Source organism: Pinus tabuliformis, chromosome 5_2 (genome assembly GCF_031772625.1).
Source record: "Pinus tabuliformis cultivar Carrire ecotype Pingquan chromosome 5_2, CPIR1, whole genome shotgun sequence".
NCBI lineage: Eukaryota > Viridiplantae > Streptophyta > Pinopsida > Pinales > Pinaceae > Pinus > Pinus tabuliformis.
Genome location: NC_142306.1, coordinates 296,733,213 through 296,761,190, shown reverse-complemented (window position 1 = coordinate 296,761,190; position 27,978 = coordinate 296,733,213). Strand labels below are relative to the sequence as shown.

Below are 27,978 nucleotides of genomic sequence, written 5' to 3'. Positions count from 1 at the left end.
GGATGTGTTTATTTTGGAGGTGGGTGCAGAAAATGTTGTCCAAGTCATAACGGACAACGCTGCAAATTATGTTGCTGCTGGTAGATTGCTTATGGACAGGCATCCTACTTTATTTTGGACACCTTGTGCTGCCCATTGTATTGATTTGATGTTAGAGGACATAGGGAAAATTCCCTTTGTCAAAGAGGCTGTTGACTCATCAAAAACCATCACAAAATTTATTTACAATCACACATCTGTGCTTAGCTTGATGAGAAAATGCACCAACAACAAAGAGTTGGTGCGCCCCGCCATTACACGGTTTGCGACGAGTTTCATATCTCTTCAATCCCTCTTGAATTCTATGTGGGATTTGAAGAGAATGTTTGTTTCAGAGGAGTGGCGTTCTTCGCCAATGAGCCGCAAACCAGAAGGAGAGGCCGTCTGCAGACTTGTTTCATACCAAGAAGACTTCTGGGCGGGAGTGCAGGAGGTGTGCGCTGTCACAGAACCTTTGGTAAAGGTTCTTCGGTTGGTAGATGGTGAGAAGCCCGCAATGGGCTATTTGTATGAAGCCATGGATAGGGCCAAAGAAGCCATTCGGTCCTACTATGATGACAAGGGAGATGATGGGTTCCAGAGACAACTCCTTCTATGGAAGGTCATTGATGAGCGATGGAACAACACACTCCATCGTCCCATTCATGCTGCTGGCCTTTTCCTGAACCCTGCATTTTCTTATGCATGTGGGTTTAATTTTGATGTTGAGGTCGTGGAAGGATTATTAACCTGTGTCCAGAAGATGGTGAAAACTCCAGAAGAACGTATGGAGGTCTCTAGACAAATTGAGCAATATAAGTTGTCAGGTGGCACATTTGGCTTTGAGATGGCTATCAATGATAGGACGGTTAAAATCCCAGGTATTTTTTAGTTTGTAGTATGTACTTTGTAACTTTGTTTCAAATTTCATTGTTTCTTCAAATTCCATTTTTTTCTTATGTTTATTTAAAATTTTCTTTGTAATTTTGTTGTAGACGCATGGTGGAAGATGTATGGTGGCAGAGTACCCCTTTTGCAAAATCTTGCCGTGCGCATCCTCAGCCAAACATGCAGCTCCTCGGGATGTGAGCGCAATTGGAGTGTATTTGAAAAAATACACAACAAGAAGCGCAATAGGTTAACACTTAAACATTTAAAATATTGCAAATTTCCAAATAAATTTTTGAATTCATTAAAGTTTTAAACAATATTTTTTTTATAATATTAATTATTAATTTATTATTTCATGAACTTTGTACAGGTTGGAGTCCCATAGACTTAATGACATGGTCTATGTCTACTACAATCTTCGATTGTGGGTGAAACAACTAGAGAAGACACCTGATACGGAAGCCATCTCATTGGATGGGATTGACACCACTGCTGAATGGAGGGTTGAGACCGAGAGGCCTCTCATGGATCCCACTGAGGATTGGTTAGTGCAGGATGAGGGGGAGGAGGAGGGGGAGGAGGAGGAGGAGGAGGAGCAGGAGCAGGAGCAGGAGCAGGAGGAGGAGGAGTTGGAGGAGCAGGAGGAGGAGGTGACACCGCCTACCCGGGCTACCCGGGCTACCACTACCACCAGTAGAGGACGTGGTCTCCGTCCACCTCAGCCTCTTGTAGCTGCTACTACTAGTTCTTCAGCTTCTAGAGCACGTCAGACTCCACTGCCATTTCCACCACCACAGGCACCAGCTTCTACATCTAGAGGGAAAGAGAAAGCTGTGCCATATTCTCGCAAGAGGGGCAGAGGAAATCAATAGGATTAGACTTTCATTTTATTGTATATGACATTATGACATGATGAGATACATTATCATATTTTTTGTTGATATTTTGAGGCTGAGTTGGACTTGGGACTCAGGACTTACTATTCAGGACATGATTCAATGTTATGTGTGATTTTAGCGCTAGAAATGATATTGAACATCTTATATATTAGTTTTTTTATCATATTTATGTGTCAATGTATTTATTTTATGTTGTAGATGGTTTAGATATTAAAAAAATTGAAAAAAAATGAAAAAAAATGAATATTTTTGTGCCAAACGATTTTTTCCGATTTTTTCCCGATTTTTTCCCGATTTTAACGATTTTTCCGATTTTTTCCCGGCGCCGATTAAATCCCGATCGCGATGTGTGCAACATTGCTTCACATGGATGTATGCCCATTGTTATACTTTTAGATGCCAAAATGATAAGCTAGGAAGTGAAGGTGTTGGATTGATTAATGATGTGCCTAGATGGGCCCAGGATGCCCCTAGGCTAGCCTTGAACTTGTTTGATCGATATTACCCTATTCAAGAGCCCAGATGATGAAGAAGACCACTTGTGATGGTTTGGGAGGGCTAGCACACCATGTTTTGATGCCAACACTTGATCCTAAGGCTGCCACATTACCCATGCATGCCATAGGAAGGTGACATGAGCCTTTTTAATGATGACTTCTTGGTGGATATGTTACTTGGAGATGTACCATGCATTTTGATGATGTCCCTTCAAGTGAGGAGAAAACTTGGACCCACTTTGTTACTTGCTTGATGGAGATGTTCATTGTTGGATGATGATGTCATGTTGGAGAGCCTTTCCTCCCACATATTTGGAGGATTTATGTCATTTTTATTATAATTTGTCATTTGTAAAGCTATCTTTATGTCAATTTGTAAACTATTAGCCTAGATGAATTCTTCAAGGAAACTTTTAAGGATTTTTCATTGTAAATTAATGAAAAATGACTTGATCTCCCTCATATAAATAGAGGGAAGTCATTTTCATTTGATCATCATCGCACACACACTCTTCTCTTCTCTTGATTGGGTGTGCACTACTTGACTTCTCTTTTTCTCTTAGATGCAATGCATAATTGGTGGATCCAATTGTCTTGGGAGGCATATTTTTAAATGGAGAGAATATCTTTGGATTGGTGAAGTGATACTTGATTGAATGGTGTAAGTTTATTTTCATTTTCTTCCATTTTGCATGCTATTTTTTGAAATTAGGGTTTCTATTGTGCCATATTAATAAGTGCAAAATCTTTCATGAAATCTTGTTTCTACATGTTATGCAAAATTTGTTATTCAAGAATCCATCAAAAGAATTTGTTGCATGCATCCTTTGATCTTAAATATCCTCAGTAGGGTTTCTAAGAGAAGCTATTTAGTCTTCCACCCTCTTCATCCAAGTCCTTCTATCATTGACCTCGCCCTCTTTGACTCCATTGCCCAATTGAATAGAGGCACTAGTCTAGTTGTGGGATCACTTTTTACAATATATTTTTCCTTTACTTTCTGGTAACTAGGGTTAGGGTTTGGTTTAAATTTGCATTTAATAGCATTTTTGTTCCTATATGTTATTGTCCTTTAGGTGTAAATTGCATTTATTAATATTTGAAAAGCAAAATCTAGCATTTATTGCATGTTTTCAGCCTAAAATTAGGGCTGACGTCTAGAACCTATATTGTTGTTCTATGCATTTTTAACCATTAAAACCCTAAAATTGACCTATCCCTTGCTTACCCCTTTGATAGTCTTTAATCCTTTGTTCATTTCATCATTTGTAGGCTACTTCTTTGTTGTTATATGCTTTTGCATGTTGTAAATCTACATATCATAAAAGTCCTACCTTATAACAACTTTTCTCTAATTTATTGGGCTTGGTGGAAAGTGTGCTTGAACATTTGTAAATATTACGTTTCCCTCCTGTTAGCGCTTGAAATTTCACCTCGGGCTGAGAAAGGTAAACCTCAAGGCAACATCAAACCACTTAGCCTCGTAGCTAGCCCTACGGGGCAGGAGAGGGCTCTCTCCGGTCTATCTCGGTAAAGATCTTCAATTGGTGAGATGACCAATAGGGTAACACTGATTTTAGGCTAGTAAACTGATCAAAAGAGTTGATTTGGGGTTTTTAGGGTTTTTGGTGGCAAATTGAGGAGATGGCAATTTTAGGTGCGGGGATTGGACACAGTTTCTGCAGGGGGTTCTTTGGGGCGAGATAGGAGACAGTATTGATGCCTTAGATTGAGGTGAATGGATGAGAAAGACAGGTGAGGAGCTAAGGAGAGCAAACAATAACTTTGAATTCTCCTTAAACAGTAGAAAACATTGAAATTAAACAAACTTAAAAGCAGAGCATGACAGTCATGAATTCTACTTTAACACTTCATTTGTTTAATGTGCAGAAGGAAAAGAAAGGAAATGATTCACATAACACACTTACAAGTACATAGAGAAACACACCATCAATACATGAAACCACAAGAATCCCAAAAAGGACTGCAAAACCCTGGTCTTCCTTAGCCAAAAATTGCAGAGATACAGTGAATAATACAATGATAGCTTCTCCCTCAAGAGTCCAACCATGAAAATGAGCCAGAAAGTACATAATATAGATCATCTAACATCTTTCCCTGCCTCTAGGGGTCGAGCTCACTATCCTAGGAGCTGTTTCAACCACTTCTAAACTAAGCACTGAAAACTAGGCAGTCAAAACAACTTGCCTCTATAAGCTAGGAAACCAATTCATTCATTTAATTTTCACCTATTTCATGAATGAATCTTCTAGAAGAGATACATAAGTGTAAAAGTATCAAAAAATTACATTATTTACATCAAGGAGGATAACAATCCACTCCAAAAAGTCAAACATGGTCAAATCTGCGTTTTTCTGAGCTGTACAGTGAAATTTTGAGAAAATTGCCTGATAGGTCGCGCGCCTCTGCCTGACAGGTCGCGCGCCTTTGAGGGCACTTTTGGGGCACTTCTAGGTGTCCAAATTGAGCAAGAGTAGGCTTGTTGGAAAGGTATGTGAGTCTACTTTCCAACCCAACTGGAATTTCTGAATTTGGTGGTCATTTGCCCCTCCAAAATTGCAATCTCCCAAGACTGCTTTCTGTGTCTCAAAAATGTGGCAGAAAGTCATTTTTTGCTTGTTTTTTGACTTTCTGGAGGCCCAAAACTTCATAAAATCTCTTGGCAATGGATGAGCATATGTAACTTTTCATGACAAATCTGGAAATGCTGAGTTTTTGCAAAATGGAGTTGCCAAGAGAAAGGGTTGCGCGGGGGGTGAGACCCGTTAATGGACAAAACCTGTAAATTGCCTGAAAAAACCAAAATTGACCCAAAATGTTCAAAATTTCTTGGTATTTGTGCTGTGGCTGAGCTATTTAGTGCCTTGCTCCTTCAAGGAAGCTTCGACCAAAATGTGGAGGGGATCGGGCCTCTTTCTCCTTTTTTGTGCCTTGGCCAACCGCCTTTGGAACATCTTCATCTTTGCCTTGCACACGTGCATCCTCGCCCAATAATGGTTCTTCATGTTTCTCAACAATTTCTTATCTTGGTTGGCCTTAGCCAACAGCCTCTCCAAGTGAGCATTGAGCCGGATAAGCATGGACTCTCGCTCAGCGGGCAATAGATCACCGGGTCTTCTTCTATTCAAGATGCGGTCTCCACGAATCCTCCACAACTCATCAAGAGCTTGCTCATCCTCCAACTGCTTGTTGCGCTGCTCTAGATATGAGATTGTCCATTGTGCCCCCTCTAATCTCCTCTGCAATGCATCATTTTCAGCTCTAAGGTGCTGAATGATCTCCTTTGACTCTCGGCTAGGAGAACTGACATCAAGATCAATAAGCTCTATATCTGGAACACCTGATGGTCCCTCATCAATCCTGGGCTGCTTGCCCCTCTCTGATACCTGTGCTGCTGAAGAAAGCGAGGCCCCTTCCACCTGATGTGGAGATAACACTCGCTGAGCCGATGAAGAAGGCGAGACCCCTTCCACATGCTGTGGAGAAAGTACTCGCCGAGCTGCTGCAAATAAGGCCCTTTGGCCTCTCTGATAGGTAACCAAAGGTGAGGAGCTGACATGTCTATTGACGGGGATGTCATGCTGCTGTGATGGTCCTCCCTCCTCGTGAATAACCTCAGGATGTGGCGGTGGTGGTGCTGTGAAAAGCTCACGAGAGATAAACTCCTCCCATGAGATGCCCTACTGAGCCAACTGATGTAATACCACAAGCTGAATCAAACCATAATGGTAAAGGCTCCTATACTGCTGTGCCGGGCTCTTCCTCTGCATCATGGACACCATCCTCTCAATGTTCTGATAGAAGAAAACAGGGATGTTCATCATCCGTACCTGTGTGAAGTGCATCAATAGGCGAATATGGTACGAATATACCTGTGAAAATCTGCCCTCACAGGTAAAATAGAGCATGATGAGCCTCATCATGGGAGCATACTCACTCCTGAGAAATCTGAAGGGAAACACACCTGTCAAGTGCCTCATGAGTGCTGGTCTAACGAAAGGCTCAAAATGAACACTGTCCAACACCTTGCGCTTATTCCATACCTCTCCGACATTAGGTATCCCTGTGGCCTGTGCAATCATCTCGGGTGTCAATGTAAAGTCCACCCCGGCAAGGTTGACATGTCCATCATGCAAATGTAAAACAAATAGGCGAGCTAACTCTCTGTGATGCTGAATCCGAGAGATCCTCTCGCAAAACTCATAACAAGACATATACTGGAAACATGAAACTGCCATAGGACAAGCCTGTAAATCTGTCAAAGAAGTGGGCTCCTCTCTCTTATGATGACCACCCTTTCCACCCTTATGAGGCCTCCTCTGTACCTCAAACTCTGAAGCTGATGCCTGGTCATCACTCTACTCATAGGTTTCGGTTTCTGACATTGTTTAAGGAGCAAAGTGGCCAAAATGTACTGCTGTTTCTGCCTTGCAAAATGCTGATCTATATGCTGTTTCAAGGGGACAAGGAGCACGAGGGGAATGTTAGGGGAGGGATACTTTTAAAGGGAAAATGGGAATAAATATATAAAACAGGGATTTTAGGGAAAAAACCTTGTAAAATCATTGCATATGCATCATTATATACATTTGCTTACATGGGTATAATGAGAGGTAGGATTAGGGCTTGATTTTTTTTTATTTTTTTAGGGAAGAGGGGTAGGGTTTAGTTTTTCTTTACAAATTTAAAAGGGAAATTTACATAGGAAGACAAGGAAAATGAAATGGGCAATGGGGAAAAATGATTACAAGGGAATACCTTAAAACAGCATAAAACCCTAGGCATATTTTACAATTTTAAACCACAGCCACATAGAGCTTTTTCTCTTGCACAATGAGATCTTTAAAAATGTATTCATGATGTCTTTAACCATAACAAGCAGCAATTTATAAGTTGGAGGGCCTACCTTAGGCAATTTGGCGATTTTGTTGGCTCCTTGGATGAATTTGCAGGCGATTTTATAAGGAGGACGCTGACGGGTCGCGCGCCTCACCCAACGGGTCGCGCGCCTCACCCAACAGGTCGCGCACCACTGACGGGTTGCGCCCGTTAGAAATTAACACTGCTGGAAGGCGCTTGACGGGTCGCGCGCCTCTGACGGGTCGCGCGCCTGGTCTGACGGGTCGCGCGCCTGTCAAGCTCACAAACTCAGCTCGAAATCACTTGCAAGCACTTGCTCAACGATTTGGATGCACAATGAGGGTCGATGGAGGGAGATTGGGCTTTTATAACTTTGATTTGAATTAATTTCATGCCCAAACCCACTTTATAATATTTTTCTTTGACACTTTATAAACTTGACTTTTTCTTGGTTTCCTTTGTCCTGAAATTGACTGATTTGATGCTTTTCTTTGATGCTGTTTGCAGGGATAGCATCTGAGGGATCTTGGCAAGGGAGCCAGGGTTACATGCTGTCCTTGGAAGCCTTTTGAAATTTCACCACTTTTACAAAAATTTGAAAAATGACCTTGGCTTTAAAAACAGAGTTTTTTAAATCCAAGGTGAAAATTAACTGTACAAGATAGAAATTTCCGAAGAAACACCTTTAAAATCATCCCTCTGGCTTGCTGAGCACTTATTGACCTTCAGAGACATGACCTTGTAAACAAACTTGACCAAAACCCTAGACCTAAGAATTTGACTTCAAGACAAGACAAGACAAGCTTGAAAGAAATTAAGGATTGAAATGACTTTGATCCAGCAATGCCAGGAGGGGGACAAAGACACCAGCTCCTCCATCAGGGTTATGGCATGCCTAATGGAATGCAAAAATTGACACTGATGAGACACCTACTTATGCAAATGCAAAGAGCTTTGATCGCTGATGGAGGGCTACTAGACCGACTCTAACACCTCCAAGGATTTACTGGTACCTTCTCCCATAACCATTAGACTCTTATCACCTTTGTATCCTCCTTTATTGCAGACGTTTCTAAGTGATTTGTCTACAAGCTCCTTAGAGAGCCATTTAGATTGGAACCCTAGTCATCTAACCTCTAAGTCTTGCCAAGGAAACCTCCCTTGTGGTTGTTGCACCTATTTTGTCACAAGTCCAAAGAAGCAGTTGAATTTTCTTTTTTCAAAGTCAAAATCATCAACCAGGAAATTATTATATCATTGTAAACCTAGTTTTTGCAAATTGTAATGTAAATGATGATAGTACGACCGTTTAATAATGTAACAACCTAGGTAAGCATTTGATTTTGACGATTAATTTCATCCTAGGAGTTTTTTAACCTCATCGCATTATGTGTGTTTCTAAACACGGATAATCGGCAAAGTTTTTTCTTCAAAGCTAGGGTCGAATTTATTGACAAGATCTTAGGTGAGTCCTAGTGTTATATCAAGTCTTTGTAAAAGTGGTTTGGGAATAATTTAAGCTACTTGGATAAATTATTTTATTACAGATCACTTGGTCTACTAGATCATATTGTGTCGTAGAAGTGGGTAAATATTTGAGTGTCTATATGTAAAGAGGTATTCCCCCTTTGAGGGTTCAATTTGTAATTATTTAATGTAAAAAATATCTTAGTGCATGGAATTAGAAAATCAGAAAGATAGAAAGGTTTTCTTATACTTGATAATTACTTATGATGTTCATGGCTTCTTATTAAGTTTTATTTATATCTTCTTTCTTTAGTTCATCAAGCAATTACCAAAGCAAAAGCACCTAAGTTGCAGGAAACGTTGGAGAAGGGTCCGTTTCCAGCTGGAAACGAAACGAAAACGAGGAAAGTCGTACTGTACAGCGTGGAAACTCGTTTCCGACCATACTAGCCCGTTTCTTGAGGAGGAAACATGGCCAGTATGGCCGGAAACGAGTTTCAAGGCCATACAATGGAGTTTCCTCTTCTAACTTGACTTTTTCTTGTATTTTTGTTTAATTTTTTCGCTTCTAATCTTTTTATTGGGCGACTAAAATATCTTATGGATGCTTCTAGATGCCTCTCAAGTTATAGAAAAGAGGATTTAAGTAAAAGTGACATTCTCCTTCATTTTCATCATCCTTTTACTTAATTTTTTAACATTATGACTCGGGATGTTTGAGAGTGGTTTTGCCGTCATTGGATTTCATATGGAGAAAGTAGAATTTTAGATCTCAGTCAAAATCCAGTAGACTTATCTGTTTTTTAGGATTTTAGGATTGGGGTGATTGCAATGTTTCCATTGGATTTTTTCATGTACTAGGGTATGGAACTTGTATTTAATCAAGAGAACCAACCCCTCTATGAAGGGGAGACTCCTAATAATCAAGAGCAGGTAGGGTACTAGGGTATGGAACTTTTATGTAATCAAGAGCACTAAGGTCGTTCGACTATGTAAGAGGAGACTCCCAATCAAGCATGAGACAAGAAATTAGAAATTTCTCATGGCTGATTTTGGATATTTCTATTTTCATTATGTGATCATTCATGAGTAAATGTGATGTAAATTTAGAGACTTACAGTTTATTCATTGACAATTGACAATTTAATCATAATGTAATAAATTAGAATGTATCATATATGCTTTATGATTGCACATTATTTCTTAAATGTCCTAATATATATATATATTGCGTTTCCCCGTTTCCAAAATTTGGGGGGGGTCACGTTTCGTACCCGTGCCCGTTTCTGAAACTCGTACCCGTTTCGCCGTTTCGTGCAACTTAGGAAAGCACATAAAACAATGGACACCAGATAAAGGCACTAGGCTAAGGAAAAACCCCCCTTGAAGGGAAAACGCAGTCAAAATTCTCTTCCTTTCAATAGTATTCTTTGAGGCTCTTCACCCTAGACAAAGACCAAACCTTCCCTCCACACCAAGTCAACCTCCTAGATCTTTGACCTCTCTTCCAGCAACTTCGACTATGCAGTAGCTTCTAGCATTAGGCAGCTTCCGGCATTAGCCAAAACCTGAAAGACTTCGATCTCCCAAAATAGGGCATGAAACAAAGAGAGAGAGGCACCAAAATTTCATTTTTCTTCTTTTCCTTAGACTCCACCCAACTCACACTTCTTTTGGCTTCCTTAGACCCATTTTGCACTTCTCCGACTTCCTTAGAGTTATCGAACTTTCTTGAGATGAGATTGTGTGCCAAATGAATTTGACTTGCTTCTATTTATAGGCTTCAATGGAGGTCGAATTGATGTCCTTAGGCCGATTTGATTTGTTCTAGGCTGACTTGATGTGGAGGATACACAAATTACATTTGACTCAATACTTAAACTTTTTAAATGATTCAAAAGCCCAAGAAGGGTTTCTTTAAAAATACAATGACTCTATTGACTCAGAATAAATCTTAGAAGTCCTCAATGGGGACTTTGACCTAAAGCATGGTGACCCAAGCATTAAACCCATCCTTTAACAAGTCACAATAATGATAATAATAATAATAATAATTATTTTCTTTATTTTTTTGACAAGTACATTACAAGATGACTCAAATACATTTAATGAATACCGAACCTAGTTACATTTTCCAACACTCCCTCTTAACTAGGGAGGTATTCATCATATACAAGAACAAGGAAGATATCAACTATATGAACCATGAAGAACTACTAGAGCAATCTATCCATTGGTCTCTCAACAATTTAGGCACCGCAATGCCACGAACTAGATTCCTAACTAGGGAAATCTATCTGGGTGGGACTAGGATGGACTCAAGCTTTCAGCCTCTCTAGGTACCATCAAGGTTACTTGCTAACCACCAACCCAAAAATCCAGTTGTTTATCCAAAAACAGAGCTTTATAATCAACACCACCTTTTCCAACTTCGAGACCTAGACATCAACATGAAGTGTCGGCCAGATGTCCTCCCAGGCAATGCTTCACTTACAAAGCCTTAACACTCTTTGATCCAGCAGATCAAGGATAACCAATCTCTCCTAATCAAACTGATTGGTAACCAACATGCTATCAACACCTTCGAGAGATTCACCTGTACAAACACAACTCCAATCAATAATATACTTAATATGTACATAATCAAATACAAACCTTTGGGGTCTTCCAGACAAATTGATGTTGCTTCTCAACTTTTCATAGTAGGACTGCCAATCGAATCTCTGACATAATATTCCTCAATCATACACTTTTGTTTCCTACTTCTCATGCATCAACATATCCTCTGTAATTCACTCTTCAATAAAAACCAAGCTATGCCCTCCCTCTCAACCAAGGAGAATCTCTTTATCCAGACTCCCTCTTAATCTTAGGGAGATCAACTTCTTCTTTTCGTCATCGGAGAATGTGTCGTGGCTTCCAACCATTTCATTAGAGTTATCATCATTCCCATCATGCTTATCACATCAACAAACATCTTCACCGTATTGAAGATTGTGTACTTGCACAACTTAGATGGCAAGTACAGGCAAAACTATAGAAGCATGAAGTTAGCCACATCATAATTACGGAAGCATTTCAACTTTATATATATCATATACCCAAACTTAATTGTAAACAAGAGACTACTTCATAACAACTTTCATTACATCTAGGATTTCAATGTTTCTTACGAAGGTATGACATACCTTCCTACAACATAAACCCTAGAAACAATTCAAACAAATATAGATCTAGGGTTTCATGCAAAACCTAGGGTTTCATATGAGAATATTAATCAGCCAAAACCAATCACAGCTTAGTCATCAACGTGACCAACTTCCACTAGGGCTAGTTGCAAACCCTATATTTTCAATCAATTATCAATCACAACTAAAACTTAGATTTCAACAATCTTACACATCTCAAATTATCACATTGTCATCATACATCAGAGATTTTCAGTTCTACTAAGGTTTAACTCCAAAACCCTAGAATTTCATTTTCACAATCTCAAAAATCATTATATAAATAGATCTCAGAGCGTTATATCACACATATTAGAAAATTTAACTACTACTAGGGTTTAGTTGCAAAAACCTTAGATTTGCAATTATAATCATCCTAGAATCTCAGACAAGGACTTATATTAAATCCTAAAACTTATGACCATCAATAGCTAGGTCAACACACATTTAGGAATTCAATATCATGCATAAGCATATCATATGTCAGACAACATTAGACATATACTGACCTTGACCAAGCTAGGGTTTCGACCAAATGTACATATATATACCTAGGGCTTCATTCCTATGGTCTTACTTTAAACAAATAACAAAGGTTTTGCTTATAGGCCCTGTTTAAAGTATTTGGATCTCTTGAAATTTAATTGCTAGAACATTGTGCATCTATTGAAATTGATCGTCGTTGTTTGGATTATTTAATGCTCATTACATGTTAGATGTTTTGCAAATATTTTCAAGCGATTGTTAAAGAAATTTATCGTGGAATTATAATAGATTTCATATCTCTGTTTCCTAAGCTAAATATTTGTGAACATCTATATTAAATTGCAAAGAAGTTTTTGTTCTCTTTGAGCTATAATTGTATCATAAAAGATTTAAAATAAGCCTATGGTTTAATTGTAGTATCTTCAGAAGTTTATTTTTAAGTCTTCATCTGTAAAGGGAACATTTCATTTTGGTGATTGAAGGCTTTTGCGACGCAAATGTTTTCCCTTCCTTGAGTCTAAAATCATCCCATCATTTAGTGCATTTCATATAGGATAGTCATTCATCTAAGCAGCAGTCACTAATCGATTATTTGGTCTTAATTTCCCTAGCAATATCGTTGACTCCATAAGGCACTGGTATCAATCGTTTAAAATCTAATCAAATCCTAACTCTTGCTAAAATCTTAATCAAGTACTTGATCGCTTCAATGTGTTTCCCGAACTGGTTGGTTCCCAACTAGTTCTTCTTCATTCCATTTTTCCATAGGGTCTACCCCCCTTAGCCTGCTGTAGGGAGACAGCTTAAATGGAGAGATTGGGGATCGGGGTGACAGCGCGCGATCTAAGCATTGTCGTAGTGCCTAGATAATTTGTGCGACAACATTTTTTTGGCGCCGTTGCCAGGATAGAGATTTTTCTGTCCTTGGTTTCTTCGACATTCATCTCATTTCTTTCCTCTCATCCTTTCGTCTCTTCCCAGGATAAGTTCCTTGTCCTTGGTTCCTTGCTTTCGGATTATTTGGAGTTAGACTTTTGTCCGGGTGGTGACTCCACTTCCTCTATCTTCTACAAGAGTGTATCTTAGAAGACATCCAAGCAGTTTGGTTAATCCTGCTCCTGATCCTGAAAGGGCTCTCAGAGTACGATTACACAAACTCTCTTCTCGTACCCTTCTTGTTAATCTTGGACAAGAAGCCTTCCCTGATATCCGTTTGCTTTTTACTAACCCGGTCGAGCATGACATCATGGACATATTCGCCCCTTGTAACTTTGCTAACATTCAAGGTTATCCCAATGATATTCCAAAACATGGGATGGATAAATTGCCTCTCTTTCAGGGCAATAATGCAGTTAGTGCTAACTCTCATCTAAAATCTTTTAGTTCATGGCTAGGTAAGTATGCGAGGGCTATTGATTTTAATCATGAAGATGTAAAAGTGACCCTTTTTGTTCTTACCTTGGAGGGGGATGCTTTAGATTGGTTTACGAAAAAGCCTCGTAATTCATTTGATTCTTTGCAATCGATTGTTAATGCCTTTAAGGAAAAGTATGGAGATAAGAGAGAAGGAAGGCATCTCGTAAAAGCTATTAGTATCATTAAAAAGAGAGAAAATGAGACCGCAGAAGAATTTAACAAGAGGTTCAATGATATTATTAAGGAATTACCTCAAGATTATAAACCTACTGATAAATCTCTTCGGGACTTCTATATTGATGCCTTAACCCTGAGCCCTCTTATGAGTTAAGACGTACTAAACTTCCTAATTATAGGGGTTGTCAAGCGTTAGCGGTAGAGCTTGAAAAGGATAAGGCAGCATCTGGGAAGTCTAAAATCCCAAGTTTTGATAGGGCTTCAACGAAATTGAAAGAATCTAAAGGGAAAGAGGTTCAAGAATCTGATAATGACCTTATTCAGAAATTACTGCAAAAAATTGAAAGCATGGAGCTTAACCAAGAAAAATTAACCTCTAACCATGCTAAGGAGATAACTATTTTGCAGAATAGGTTGGTTCAAATGGAAAGAGCTCTATTGACCACTACGTGTCAACTACGCATAGCAGTACACCCCCTTTTTTCGCAAAAGGGTTAGCGCTTGATCGATATGTCCGTGCCATTCGAGTGTCATCATCAGTCCGATCATATTGTTTTGTAAACCCAGCATGCATGTGTAAATTGTAAATAATCTTAGCAGATCTGAGTCATGTATGTAAATTGCCTAGGCAAACCTAATTTTCTAGTGATAATCTACGTTCCGGAAGGTTTTTTGTCTCACCGATCCATGATCAACAGAGTTTTCTTTCAGCGTAACCCCAAAGCGGGAATGGATTTTGTCATTGGAATCTTAAGGGAATCCTAGTGTACTTCGAGTCTATGTAAAAGTAATTTGGAAATAATTCTAACTATTTGGTTAGGTTATTACGAATTGCTTGATTTGCTAGATTATATTTGTGTCGCAGAACTGGGTAGTCTATGAGGGTCTATGTCAAATGGGTTTTCCCCCTTGAGATGTAAAATTGTAAAAGTCATGATGTAAAGTGTCTTAAGGGTTAGAAAATGTTTTATCCCCTCATAAGTCCTAAGTCCTAGATCCTAGGTGATTTTTCCAAAGGCTAAGCTCGAGGATCCAAAAATAAAAAATAAAAAATAATAAAAAATGATAAAATTAAAAGATAAAAAATAAAATAAAATAAAATTAAAAAATAAATTAAAAAATAAATAAAAAATTTTGAAAAATAAAATAAAATAATAAAATAATAATAAGTCAAAAGTTTTGAGGAAATAAATGCATAATTTAATTTTTTAATATATTAAAATGCATTTAAAAATTTCGACGGATGAGATTAAAGGGGATTTTGATCCTCATCGATGGTCGAGATAATTTTGACATGGATCACTCGAACTAGCCGTTGGGAAATTTTCCTTTAAATAGGGTGTCAGGGGTCATTTGAGATCATTCGATCTGTGAGTTTTGTGCTAAAGAAAGCTCTTTTGTATTCATTTTTTGTGCAATAAAGAAAGACTTTGGGGTTGAAAATCTTGCCGGTTACTCTTCTGGAAATGCTGTAAGATGTTTTATTTTTCTGCATAATTTTATTTTCAGCCATTGATGATAGCTTAATGAAGATTGATTTAGGCACAGGTATCTTGTCTAATCTCTGGGGTTTGAATGATAGTTTAATTTCTGATTATAATGGCAGGTATCTCCATTTGATCTGAATTTCACAGTTGTTTTCTCCCTCTATGTTAATGGTTGATTTAAGCTGTGTAAGATATCCTTAATTTTGAGTTTACCGGGCGTTAGGGGAAGTTCTCGGCTGAACCAGCCAACTCCCGGATTGCGTTTTCTGAAACAACCCAGCTAGTTTTAATCCTGGGCTTATCATTAAAAAATTTTGTTGTAGATGCATGAAGGGTTTTCTGAAGCACCTCACATTAAATTTAAAAATTCTGAAAATATGTATGTGGCATAACGATAAATCTGGATACCTAGAGCCTTCAGTTTGTAAATACTGTAATTGTTTAGCCATTTTTTAGGTTTTAGGTTTAATCCTTGCATATATTATTTTTGGGTGTCTTGTTTTTGCCATTGCAGGTTGCAGGGATAGATTTTGAAAATTTTTCAGGGTTTCCATCAGGGAATCTGGAGCAGGAAAGATTTAAAATTTTGATTAAGTTTCTGAATTACGGGTTTGTTACCTCCGATTTAAGTTTCTCTACTGCCCAAGATCGATTTTTTTTAGCCTGCTCCGTCAAAACGCAGCTTCATTTCACTGAGCTTTTCCATTACACCCTTCGCTTTTTGGCTCCCTCGAAGATCTAGCCAGTCTCTACCTACAGATCTCTTCAAATCTACACCGCTAGAAACAGTCTTCCTTACGCAGCTCTTCCAGCAGCCATCGCTCAGACATTTCTCTCCCATAATCGGCAGCGTGTTGCCCTAGCTCTCCCCCACGGCTATCTTGTGCAGTCATTCTCCTGTCCTTGCATTAAATCCGCAGCTCTATCATCGTATTCCCTCATCCTCTGTCGCTGTTGTACAACATTCATACCTTCATCTCCACGCTTCACCAACGTATTGCCCACTGCTTTTCCGCTGTCATACCTCCAAGGGTCTCTGCGTCCTCATATCATCGCTCTGCTAGAAAACCCCTTCACGCTGCTGTCTTTTTACCCTGCTCTTCTCATCGCGGCAATTTCCTCCACATACCTGCGTTCATTCCACTGCTCATCGATTTATTCCCCATACTCTCGACCTGCCAAATCTCTGCGGCATTCCTCCATCAAAACATCTCCGCCTCCGTCCTCTCATCCTTCACGCGAACCTGCAGTCTCAAACAAAACAAATTCGATTTTTTTTATGACGAGTCTTCATGGTGATACGTATGGTAAATATTTTGGTCTGAGTTTTATTTTTTCAGATTTAGATTTAGATTTTTATTTTTGTTATACAACAGATGTTAGTTCTTTTTAGTTTAGCGTAGGTAGTATTTTAGGTTTTAGTTTTACTTTTTTTAGTTTCATTTTTAGTTTAGATGCTTTGGTTTATTTTGATATAATAAATAAATAAAAAATAAAGTTTAATTTGGGACTTTGATTTTTTTGTTATTAGATTTTCATTTTGTTATATACTTAGATTTTGATTTTGGTCCTAGTTTAGCTTAGGGTTTGATTTTAGAATTAGACATTTTTTAATTTAGTTTTGTTTCATTTAAAAAAATATAAAAATAAAAATATAAAAAAATCATAAATGGTTAAAAATAAAAAGGTTCTTTTTCATTTTTTTGGGATCTTAGTTTAGAATAGATTTTAGCTTTATTCTAATTTTTAATTTTAGAATTTAAAAAATAAAAAGTTTTTTTAGGATTTAGTTTTAATAATTTTAAATTTCATTTAGTTTAATTTAGTTTTGTTTTATTTAAAAATATAAAAATTAAAAAAAAATTGAAAAGCTTAACTAAAAATTGAAAATTCATTTTTGGTCTCTGTTGTGGTATCTGTGTTCCACTTCTCTATAGTTAAATGCACTTAAATGTTTATTTAAAGTTAGCTATATGAAAGTGGTAACTGGTCAGCATTTAAATTTTATGATCATTTAAAGTATTTGATTTTTCTTTAAGTTTAATTGCTGGAACATTGTTAAAGCATTGTGCATTTATCAAACATCTTGCATCGCTTGGGTTATTTGATGATAAATGATTGTTTTACAAGGTTCATATTTTTGCAACATTTAATAAATAATCATTTAATCATTAACTCCATAAGGCACTGGTACATTAATTTCTAAATCAATCAAGTGCTAAATTGCCTTGCTGTGTCTCCCAACCCAATTGGTCCATAGTTGGTCTTCCTTTATCCCATAGGGTCTACCCCACTTAGCCTCGGGAGACGGCTTAAACGGAGAGATCGGGGATCAGGGTGACAGCCTCCGGTTTGAGCGTTGTCGTGTTGCCTAGACAATCTGTGCGACAACATTTTTTGGTGCCGTTGTCGGGGAGAGTTTTTTTGTCCCTGGCATTTCAATGACATTTTATCTTCATTCTTCTCTCTCATCTGGAATTTGGAATCTTTTCATTTGAACCGGCAAAGTCAACATTTTTTGGCATCATCTCATCTTTTCTGCCATTCATTAGCCTGTCAAACGACCAACATTCTTTGGCATCATTTGATCTTTTTATCGCCTTATCTTTCGTCATATCGTTTAATCGTTCCTTCAGCGCCTACTCTTCAGTTCGTTTCTTGTTTGGGTGGCGACTCCATCTCTTTTCATTTATTTTTCCCAGACAAGAAGCCTCCCTCATATCAGCTTGTTTGTTGCTTTTTGGATCCCAGAATTAGATTCATTGTTCAAGTGGCGACTCCACTTCTTTCATCTCTTGATTTTCTTGAGCAGAGATCTCTTTCTATCATCCATTTGGTCCCTCATTATTCATCATGGATTATACGTTTACCCCATGTCATTTTACTGATGATCTCCATGATGTTCCGGAAGTGGCCATTTCTAAATTACCTTTGTTCTCAGGTGGTGATTCAGTCGCTGTTAGAAAGAATCTAGGCAGGTTTACTCGTATAATGATCATATATTGTAGACTTCCTCAGTATAATCATGAAGATGTCAAAATGCATCTATTTGTCCTTTCTTTAGAGGGTGATGCTTTGAATTGGTTTAATAATTGTCCTGAAGATTCTTTCACTTCTTTACAAGACATTGTCAATGCTTTTAAAGATAGATATGGTTATCCAGATAGCTTGCCCTGTGCCCCTAAAATTGTGCAACGGAATGAAAGTAATTTTATGAAAGGTCCAACTGTTGATGAAAGATTTCAAGACAATTCTTCATATCAGAACGTGCCATCCACCTCTACCATTGCAGATCAAATCCATGATAGTGGAAAAGTAGGGACAAATTATGAAATCAATGAAAAGGAAAATCAGAAGCAAATTATAGAAGAACTAATGCGGCTGGTAAAAAATATGCAGATCAATCAAACTAATTACGCCAATGATGTGAAAACTTTATGCACCCACCTGGAAAAACGTAATAAGGAGATGGAAATCATGAAAATTAAACACTCTGATCACGTAACCGACATGCAAAGTCAGCATGCTAAGGAAATTGAGACCATGAAAGCTAATCATGACATGGAAATTAATTTTATGCAAAGCAAGTTATCAGGGTTAGAGGAAAATATGACGATCATGGAATTCGATTATAATAATCAATTGGCTACCATGCAAGAAAATCATAAGAAAGAGATAAACTTTATGCAACATTGCTGGATGACCATAAAGGCAAAGGACGATAAAGTAATAAGAGATATGGAAGCTAATCAGATATGTCTTCAGAATAAGTTATTGACCATGGAAGAAGACCATGTCAGGGAAATCAATGCTATGAAGGTTGAACACTCTAGTCAGATAGATGCCATTAAAATATAGGTTCAAAAATTTCAACAGTGGTTAGAGGATGAAAGAAACCAAGGAACGTCAATAGATCAAAGGCCTCCTTATTTGCTGCAACAAGCTCCATCTTATTATGAGGTCCTTTATTCCATTGAAGAGTGGATAATTGAAGGTGACCTGGATAAAAGGGAAATTAATAATCAGGTTGATGCTCACACGGTTAATCCACTAGTCATAGAAAATCAAGTTATAACTCATGACACCTGTGAGATTGATCCATCATCGTTGACAGGGCAGATGCAGAATGAAGAAAGACATGTCACGCATATCTTAAATACTTCATCTGAGAGCTTTGAAGCAGAAAGTTCCACGTCATCAGTGATACAGCCTGCCACAAAGAAAAAAAGCAAAAGAAAGAGAATGAGAAGAAGATTTGATGCATCAGATGGCCGCGAGCAACTTGATTTTTGGATAGGAAAAAGTCCTACCGTATGCAGAAATGGACATGGCACATCTGACAAATAGCCGACAGATTTTCCTGAAAGTAGGCAAATGCTCAGTATACACTATATTGAACACGTCTGATGCCATGGGGCATCCTCTGTATTTCTAACCCTACTCCTTGTTTTTTCAGCATTTTCATTTCTGTTTTAGGATTAGATTTACTTATGTTACTAGATAGTTAATAAATGAAGAGCTTATGTGCTTACTGTTATATGATGATTTTTGGATGGACGCTACTTATATTTTGTTGTGTGTTGCATGGACGCAGATTCTGGATTCTCACATTCCTACAGTGCAACAATGTGTCCCCAAGTAGAGCTAGATGTTGACCACTAAGTGTCAACTACCCATAGTAGTTCACCCCCTTTTTTCGCAAAAGGTTTAGTGCTTGATCGATATGTCCGTGCCATTCGACTGTCGTCATCAGCCCGATCATATAGTTTTGTAAACCTAGCCTATATGTCTAAATTGTAAATAATCTTAGCAGATCTGAGTCATGTATGCAAATTGCCTAGGCAAACCTAATTTTCTAGTGATAATCTATGTTCCAGAGGGTTTTTGTCTCACCGATCCATGATCGGCAGAGTTTTTTTTCAGCCTAACCCCAAAGCTGGAATGGATTTTGTCATTGGAATCTTAGGGGAATCCTAGTGTAGTTTGAATCTATGTAAAAGTAATTTGGAAATAATTCTAACTATTTGGTTAGGTTATTACAAATTGCTTGATCTGCTAGATTATATTTTTGTTGCAGAACTGGGTAGTCTATGAGGGTCTATGTCAAATGGGTTTTCCCCCTTGAGATGTAAAAATGTAAATGTCATGATGTAAAGTGTTTTAAGGGTTAGAAAATGTTTTATCCCCTCATAAGTCCTAAGTCCTAGGTCCTAGGTGATTTTTCCAAAGGCTAAGTTCGAGAATCCAAAAAATAATAATAATAATAATAATAAATAATTAAAAAATAAAATAAAATAAAATAAAATTTAAAAATAAATTAAAAAATAAATAAAAAATTTTGAAAAATAAAATAAAATAATAATAAGTCAAAATTTTTGAGGAAATAAATGCAAAATTTAAATTTTTAATATATTAAAATGCATTTAAAAATTTTGACGGATGAGATTAAAAGGGATTTTGATCCTCATCGACGGTCGAGATCATTTTGACATGGATCACTCGAACTAGCCGTTGGGAAATTTTCCTTTAAATAGGGTGTCAGGGGTCATTTGAGATCATTCGATCTGTGAGTTTTGTGCTAAAGAAAGCTCTCTTGTAGTCATTTTTTGTGCAATAAAGAAAGACTTTGGGGTTGAAAATCTTGCTGGTGTTACTCTTCTGGAAATGCTGTAAGATGTTTTATTTTTCTGCATAATTTTATTTTCAGCCATTGATGATAGCTTGATGAAGATTGATTTAGGCCACTGTTTTACAAACCGGCCGTTTCGAAACCGACTCGGCCGAGTCGAACCGTTTCAATAGCCTGAGGACTGACCCGGCCAAGTAACCGGTCCGGTTGACCGAGTCACACATGACTCGGTCAACCTGGCCGGGTCCGATATGACTCGGCCGAGTCACAAGGGGACGGCTGGGCAACGTAAAAACATAAAAAAAATTCATTTATTTGGTATTTTTTCAAATGTTTAATGCAGTTTATGGATTCCAAAGTGTTATAGTAATTTGCTAAATGTTTTTGGGGTCCATTTCCCCCTCCCAAACCCTATTTAAGACACCCAAATGTTCTCATTCACTCACAGCAGTCTTATGCATTTGAGTGAGAGTCTTCTTTGAGAATTAGTGAGTAGTTCTTGAGCTTGTTTTGGAGCAGCAGTGAGGAGTCTTGGAGGAGCATTGTAGCTGGAGTGAGGAGCTTCTTGGGCAGCCATTTGGAGCAGCATTGAGGAGCTGATTCTTGGAGCAAGCTTGAGGAGGCAGTTTGTGCCTGGAGGTATTTTTTTCCACCTCTATAAATTTGTTTTTGCTTAGTAAATTTTAGGTGCATATCAAGAAAGCTTAGAGAGTGTTTTTTGTCAAATAAATGAACATTGAATCAATGCTTTTTTTTTTTTTCATTTTCAGATTGTTTTCCTAGTCAAAAAATGGCACCTAGAGCAAAAGATCCTGCTTGGGCATATGTTGAAATGGTTGATAGTCAAATGCATTGCAAATTTTGCCATAGGAAAATTAAGGAAGGTCCTGGGGGCATTAATAGGCTGAAACAACACTTGGCAGGGATTAGAGGCCAAATTACCCCATGTACCTCACCAAAAATTGGGGAGATTAGAAAGAATTTGTTGGCCAGCTTTGAGAAATTTAAAGAACATAAGGCTAGGCAAAAAGAGATACAGGCTGAAATTGGGAGGAAGAGGGAGATACCAAAAATGATGGCTACCAACCCCCACTATGATTTTGAGGGTTCTTCCTCTATCCCTCAAACTGAGGCATCCAACCCTTTCCGTTATGTTCCTCCCTCTTTTGGTTCTGTTCAAGATAAGGGAAAGGGTAGAATGAATTTGAAAAAGGGTGATGTGACTATCAAAAGTTATTTCACTCCCTCCTCTCCATCAGATGCACATGGTCCTGAAGTTAGTAAAGGTCAAATTCAACCCACTTTAGATGACCATTGGAAGAAAGAATTGAGGGAGACTTCTTGCGAGTACATAGCTAGATGGTGGTATGATGTTGATATCCCCTTTAATGCTGCTCGTTCACCATATTATGAGCCTATGTTTGATGCCATACATGCTGCTGGAAAAGGCTTCAAAGGCCCTACTATGCATGAGCTAAGGGGGTTTCGTTTGCAGAAAGAAATTCAATCCATTAATGAGTATTTGCAAGAGTTCAGGGACTCATGGGCAAGAACAGGGTGTACCATCATGTCAGATGGATGGACTGATCAAAGAAACCGTACCATCATAAACTTTCTTATCTTCTGCCCACAGGGAACCATGTTTTTAAAATCAGTTGATGCATATGATAAGGTAAAAGATGGCCACTTGTTGTTTCAGCTATTGGATCAGGTTGTTCAGGAGGTGGGGGTGGCTAATGTTGTTCAAATCATCACAGATAATGCCTCTAACTATGTTCTTGCTGGTAAACTGTTAGAGGAAAAACACAAGACCATCTTTTGGACCCCATGCGCTGCACATTGCATAGACCTCATGCTTGAGGATATTGGAAAATTAGATTGGGTCAAAAACACTGTAAATCATGCCAAAAGCATAACAAAATTTATCTACAATCATACACTGGTTTTGAGTCTCATGAGGAAACACACTGGAGGCAAGGATATTATTAGGCCTGCCATCACTAGATTTGCTACACATTTTTTGACATTGCAATCTATGCTTTCCCAACATAGAAACTTGCAAAAGATGTTTTCCAGTGATGAATGGAATCAAAGCAATTGGTCTAACAAACCAGAAGGCAAAGAATTAAAAAGGAAAGTCCATGAAGAAACTTTTAGGAGAAAGGCAGCAGAGATTGTGAAGCTTGCTGAGCCACTAGTTAAGGTGTTGCGGTTGGTGGATGGGGAAAGGTTGGCTATGGGCTTCATTTATGAGGCTATGGATCAAGCAAAGGAGCAAATAAAGACAGCATATAAGGATAGAGTGGCAAAGTATGGGCCCATTTGGGCAATCATTGATGAAAGATGGAACAATCAACTCCATCGCCCTATACATGCAGCTGGGTATTTTTTGAACCCACGGTATCATTATAAAGCTAAGGAGTCAGGAGCTTTGAGGGGGGAGGTCAGAGATGGACTGGTTGATTGCATTGAACGCATGATCCCATCGGAGTCTGATCAGCTGGAGATACATCGACAGGTCACATCCTTCAGCAATGCATCAGGTACCTTTGGGAAGAACCTAGCAAAGATTGCAAGAGAAGCAGATGAGCCAGGTAAACAAAAATTTCAATTTTCAATTTCTTAATGGTTTTACTTTTTTTATTAAAGTTTGTTAAATCATTTATAATTTGAAAGTTAGATATAATTTGGAATTTTGTTGAGCTTCAGCCTTCATCTAACTCATAATTCATTACACTCCTATGTTTTTTGCAGCACAATGGTGGGAGGCCTTTGGTGGCCAGTGCCCTGAATTGCAAAGGTTTGCAATTCGTATTTTGAGTCAAACTTGCAGTGCATCTGGGTGTGAGCGCAATTGGTCTGTCTTTGAGAGGATTCACACAAAGAAGAGAAACCGTTTGGATCAAAAACGGTTGAATGATCTAGTTTATGTCCAATACAACCTTCGGCTCAGACGAAACCAATTGCTGAACAAAAGACCTGATTCAGATCCCATTGTGTTGGAAGACATTGATCCAACATCAGATTGGGTAGTGGAGAGTCGTCCACGAGAGTTTGATCCTGATGAGGATCTTGATGTAGATATAGATTTGGAGACATCAGTTGAACTTGAACATGTTGTTCAACTTCAGCCTGTTCAGTTGAATGCAGATCCCAATCCACCAGCCTCAGTCTCACAGCCAGCAAGGACTCCAGTTGTAGGTGCTTCCTCTGCTCAGCCACGACAGAGGCGCAGCCGCATATCTACTCTATCTCAGCTTGCATTTGTTGCACAGCCTGCTAGTGGTATTGGTACCACTTCTACAGTTGCAGTTGGAGACGATGATGATGATGAGGAGCCATGGGACCCCTTGTCTGACTCTGATGATGATGATCCAGAGATTGGTCGAGATGATCTTGGCTCCTCTGGCAGTAGCTACTAGCCAGGGCCCAGTAGTACTAGTATTGTAGTCTGGTCACCATCACAGTTTACTTTTGTTGTAGAGGCCATTTCTAGCCTCCTTGGTTATTTGTATTTTGTTTTGAGTCTTTGATCATGTATGACAGTTGACTATGTATTGCCATTGGGTACCATTTTAATATAGTGGATTGGTTCATGAGCTACTTTGATCATATGTTGTCTTCCATCTATATTATAATGCTGTGTGTTTGGAAACATGAATGAAAATCTTTAAAATTATGTTTTTAATAAAAAAAATAAATATTTAATGTATTTTTTACAACGACCGAGTCATTGAAATTAAGCCGGCCGAGTCATTACCGTTTCGGAGTCGGAGTCGGAGTCGATCCTCGGCCGAGTCGGAGTCGGAGTCGGAGTTTTAAAACATTGATTTAGGCACAGGTATCTTGTCTGATCTCTGGGGTTTGAATGCTAGTTTAATTTTTGAATATAATGGCAGGTATCTCCATTTGATCTGAATTTCACTGTTGTTTTCTCCCTCTATGTTAATGGTTGATTTAAGCTGTGCAGGATATCCTTAATTTTGAGTTTACCAAGCGTTAGGGGAAGTTCTAGGCTGAACCAACCAACTCCCAGATTGCGTTTTTTGAAACAGCCCAGCCAGTTTTAATCCTGGGCTTATCATTAAAATTTTTGTTGTAGACGCATGAAGGGTTTTTTGAAGCACCTCACATTAAATTTAAAAATTTTGAAAATATTTCTATGGCATAACGATAAATCTGGATACCTAGAGCCTTTAGTTTGTAAATACTGTAATTGTTTAGCTGTTTTTTGTGTTTTAGGTTTAATCCTTGCATATATTACTTTTGGGTGTCTTGTTTTTTGCCATTGCAGGTACAGATTTTGAAAAAATTTCAGGGTTTCCATCAGGCAATCTGGAGCAGGAAAGATTTAAAATTTTGATTAAGTTTCTGAATTATGGGTCTATTACCTCCGGTTTAGGTTTCTCTGCTGCCCAAGATCAATTTTTTTTAGCCCGCTCTGTCAAAACGCAACGTCATTTCACTGGGCTTTTCCATTACACCCCTCGCTTTTCTGCTCCCTCGAAGATCTGGCCAGTCTCTACCTACAGATCTCTTCAAATCTACGCTGCCAGAACCAGTCTTCCTTACGCAGCTCTTCCAGCAGCCATCGCTCAGGCATTTTTCTCCCATAACCGGCAGCGTGTTGCCCTAGCTCTCCCCCACGGCTATCTTGCGTAGTCATTCCCCTGTCCTTGCATTAAATCCGCAGCTCTATCATCATATTCCCTCATCCTTTGCCGCTGTTGTACAACATTCATACCTTCATCTCCACGCTTCACCAACGTATTGCCTACTGCTTTTCCGCTGTCATACCTCCAAAGGTCTCTGCGTCCTCACATCATCGCTCTGCCAGAAAACCCCTTCACGCTGCTGTCTTTTTACCCTGCTCTTCTCACCACGTCGATTTCCTCCACATACCTGCGTTCATTCCACTGCTCATCGATATATTCACCATACCCTCAACCTGCCAAATCTCTGTGGCATTCCTCCATCAAAACATCTCTGCCTCCATCCTCTCATCCTTCACGTGAACCTGCAGTCTCAAACAAAACAAATTCGTTTTTTTTTATGATGAGTCTTCATGCTGATACGCATGGTAAATATTTTGGTTTGAGTTTTTTTTTTTTTTTAGATTTAGATTTAAATTTTTATTTTTGTTATACAATAGATGTTAGTTCTTTTTAGTTTAGCGTAGGTAGTATTTTAGGTTTTAGTTTTACTTTTTTTAGTTTCATTTTTAGTTTAGATGCTTTGGTTTATTTTGATATAATAAATAAATAAAAAATAAAGTTTAGTTTGGGACTTTGATTTTTTTGTTATTAGATTTTCATTTTGTTATATACTTAGATTTTGATTTTGGTCCTAGTTTAGCTTAGGATTTGATTTTAGAATTAGACATTTTTTAGTTTAGTTTTGTTTCATTTAAAAAAATATAAAAATAAAAATATAAAAAAATCATAAATGATTAAAATAAAAAGGTTCTTTTTCATTTTTTTGGGATCTTAGTTTAGAATAGATTTTAGCTTTATTCTGATTTTTAATTTTATAATTTAAAAAATAAAAAAGTTCTTTTAGGATTTAGTTTTAATAATTTTAAATTTCATTTAGTTTAGTTTAGTTTTGTTTTATTTAAAAATATAAAAATATATAAAAAAAAATAAAAAATAAAAATTGAAAAGGTTAACTAAAAATTGAAAATTCATTTTTGGTGACTTTTGTGGTATCTATGTTCCACTTCTCTATAGTTAAATGCACTTAAATGTTTATTTAAAGTTAGCTATATGAAAGTGGTAACTGGTCAACATTTAAATTTTATGATCGTTTAAAGCATTTGATTTTTCTTTAAGTTTAATTGCTGGAACATTGTTAAAGCATTGTGCATTTATCGAACATCTTGCATCGCTTGGGTTATTTGATGATAAATGATTGTTTTGCAAGGTTCATATTTTTGCAACATTTAATAAATAATCATTTAATCATTAACTCCATAAGGCACTGGTACATTAATTTCTAAATTAATCAAGTGCTAAATTGCCTTGCTGTGTCTCCCAACCCAACTGGTCCACAGTTGGTCTTCCTTTATCCCATAGGGTCTACCCCCCTTAGCTTTGGGAGACGGCTTAAACGGAGAGATTGGGGATCAGGGTGACAGCCCCCGGTTTGAGCGTTGTTGCGCTGCCCAGACAATCTGTGCGACAACAAGCTCAAACGCAGAATTTCTTGCCTAGAAATAATAATAATAATCGAAATAATAATTGGCAGAAGAAAGGTCAATCTAGTGAGCAGAGACCAGCTAATACGCTTGAATATACTAATTTGGTCGATGATGCTCCGCCTTATTGTCGGGCTTGTGATGCTCTTCATGGGGAGGGTACTTGCCCCACAATTAGAAGGATTTTGGATAATGGAATGTTTGGGGCAGGTAATCAAATAAATGTAGTGAGTAAAGAGTTTTCTTTGTCTATGGAAGACTAGATGGAAGTTAAGGAAAACAGTCGGGATGTTATGCCTCCCACATCAGCTTTTAGTATAAATAATTTTGAGCATGAAGATGATATAATGGTTAAATTATATGGTGCAAAGACTTCTCCAGAGCGAATCATGGAAATTGCTAAAGATAAGGGTTTAATTTATCAAAAAAGGGATAAAGATCAAAGTGGGAATCAAATTCCCCCTCGAATTTTTAACCCAGGTTCAAACTCTAGACTAGATATCGATTTGGGAAGTTGGTTTAATAATGCAAAAATCTGGGTTCCTGTCGCCGAGATTGCGAAGATTCCTTCCCAAAGGGCTAAGTTACTAAAAGCTATTGAAGCTCCTCAAGTGAATGTTTCACAACAGAAGGCACCTGAGGTTGATTATCAGGATGCTCCTATATATTTATAAAGTTTGGATTCAGATAACAAGGATTATCAGCCA

At 38.0% G+C, this 27,978-nt stretch overlaps 2 protein-coding genes across 2 annotated transcripts in view; both read left to right on the top strand.

Annotated features, from left to right (window-relative positions):
- The window catches only part of LOC149158726 (putative ABC transporter C family member 15), a 399,865-nt gene that overhangs the window by 144,383 nt on the left and 227,504 nt on the right, over positions 1-27,978 (top strand). The gene's annotated exons all lie outside the window — the stretch shown is intronic.
- On the top strand, positions 44-27,945 carry LOC149158727 (uncharacterized). The gene is made up of 4 exons (XM_089437593.1): positions 44-899; positions 1,014-1,155; positions 1,280-1,559; positions 27,535-27,945. The coding sequence occupies exons 1-4, from the start codon at positions 92-94 to the stop codon at positions 27,943-27,945; spliced, it is 1,641 nt and encodes a 546-aa protein (XP_089293719.1). The 5' UTR covers positions 44-91.

What these genes read in the sequence shown, in the direction of transcription:
- LOC149158727 (XM_089437593.1), top strand. Translation starts at nt 92, where the DNA reads ATGGACAGGCATCCTACTTTATTTTGGACACCTTGTGCTGCCCATTGT. An exon ending in TAGGACGGTTAAAATCCCAG is followed by an intron (nt 900 to 1,013) that starts GTATTTTTTAGT and finishes ATTTTGTTGTAG; the next exon opens with ACGCATGGTGGAAGATGTAT. An exon ending in TGGAGGAGCAGGAGGAGGAG is followed by an intron (nt 1,560 to 27,534) that starts GTGACACCGCCT and finishes ATGGAAGACTAG; the next exon opens with ATGGAAGTTAAGGAAAACAG.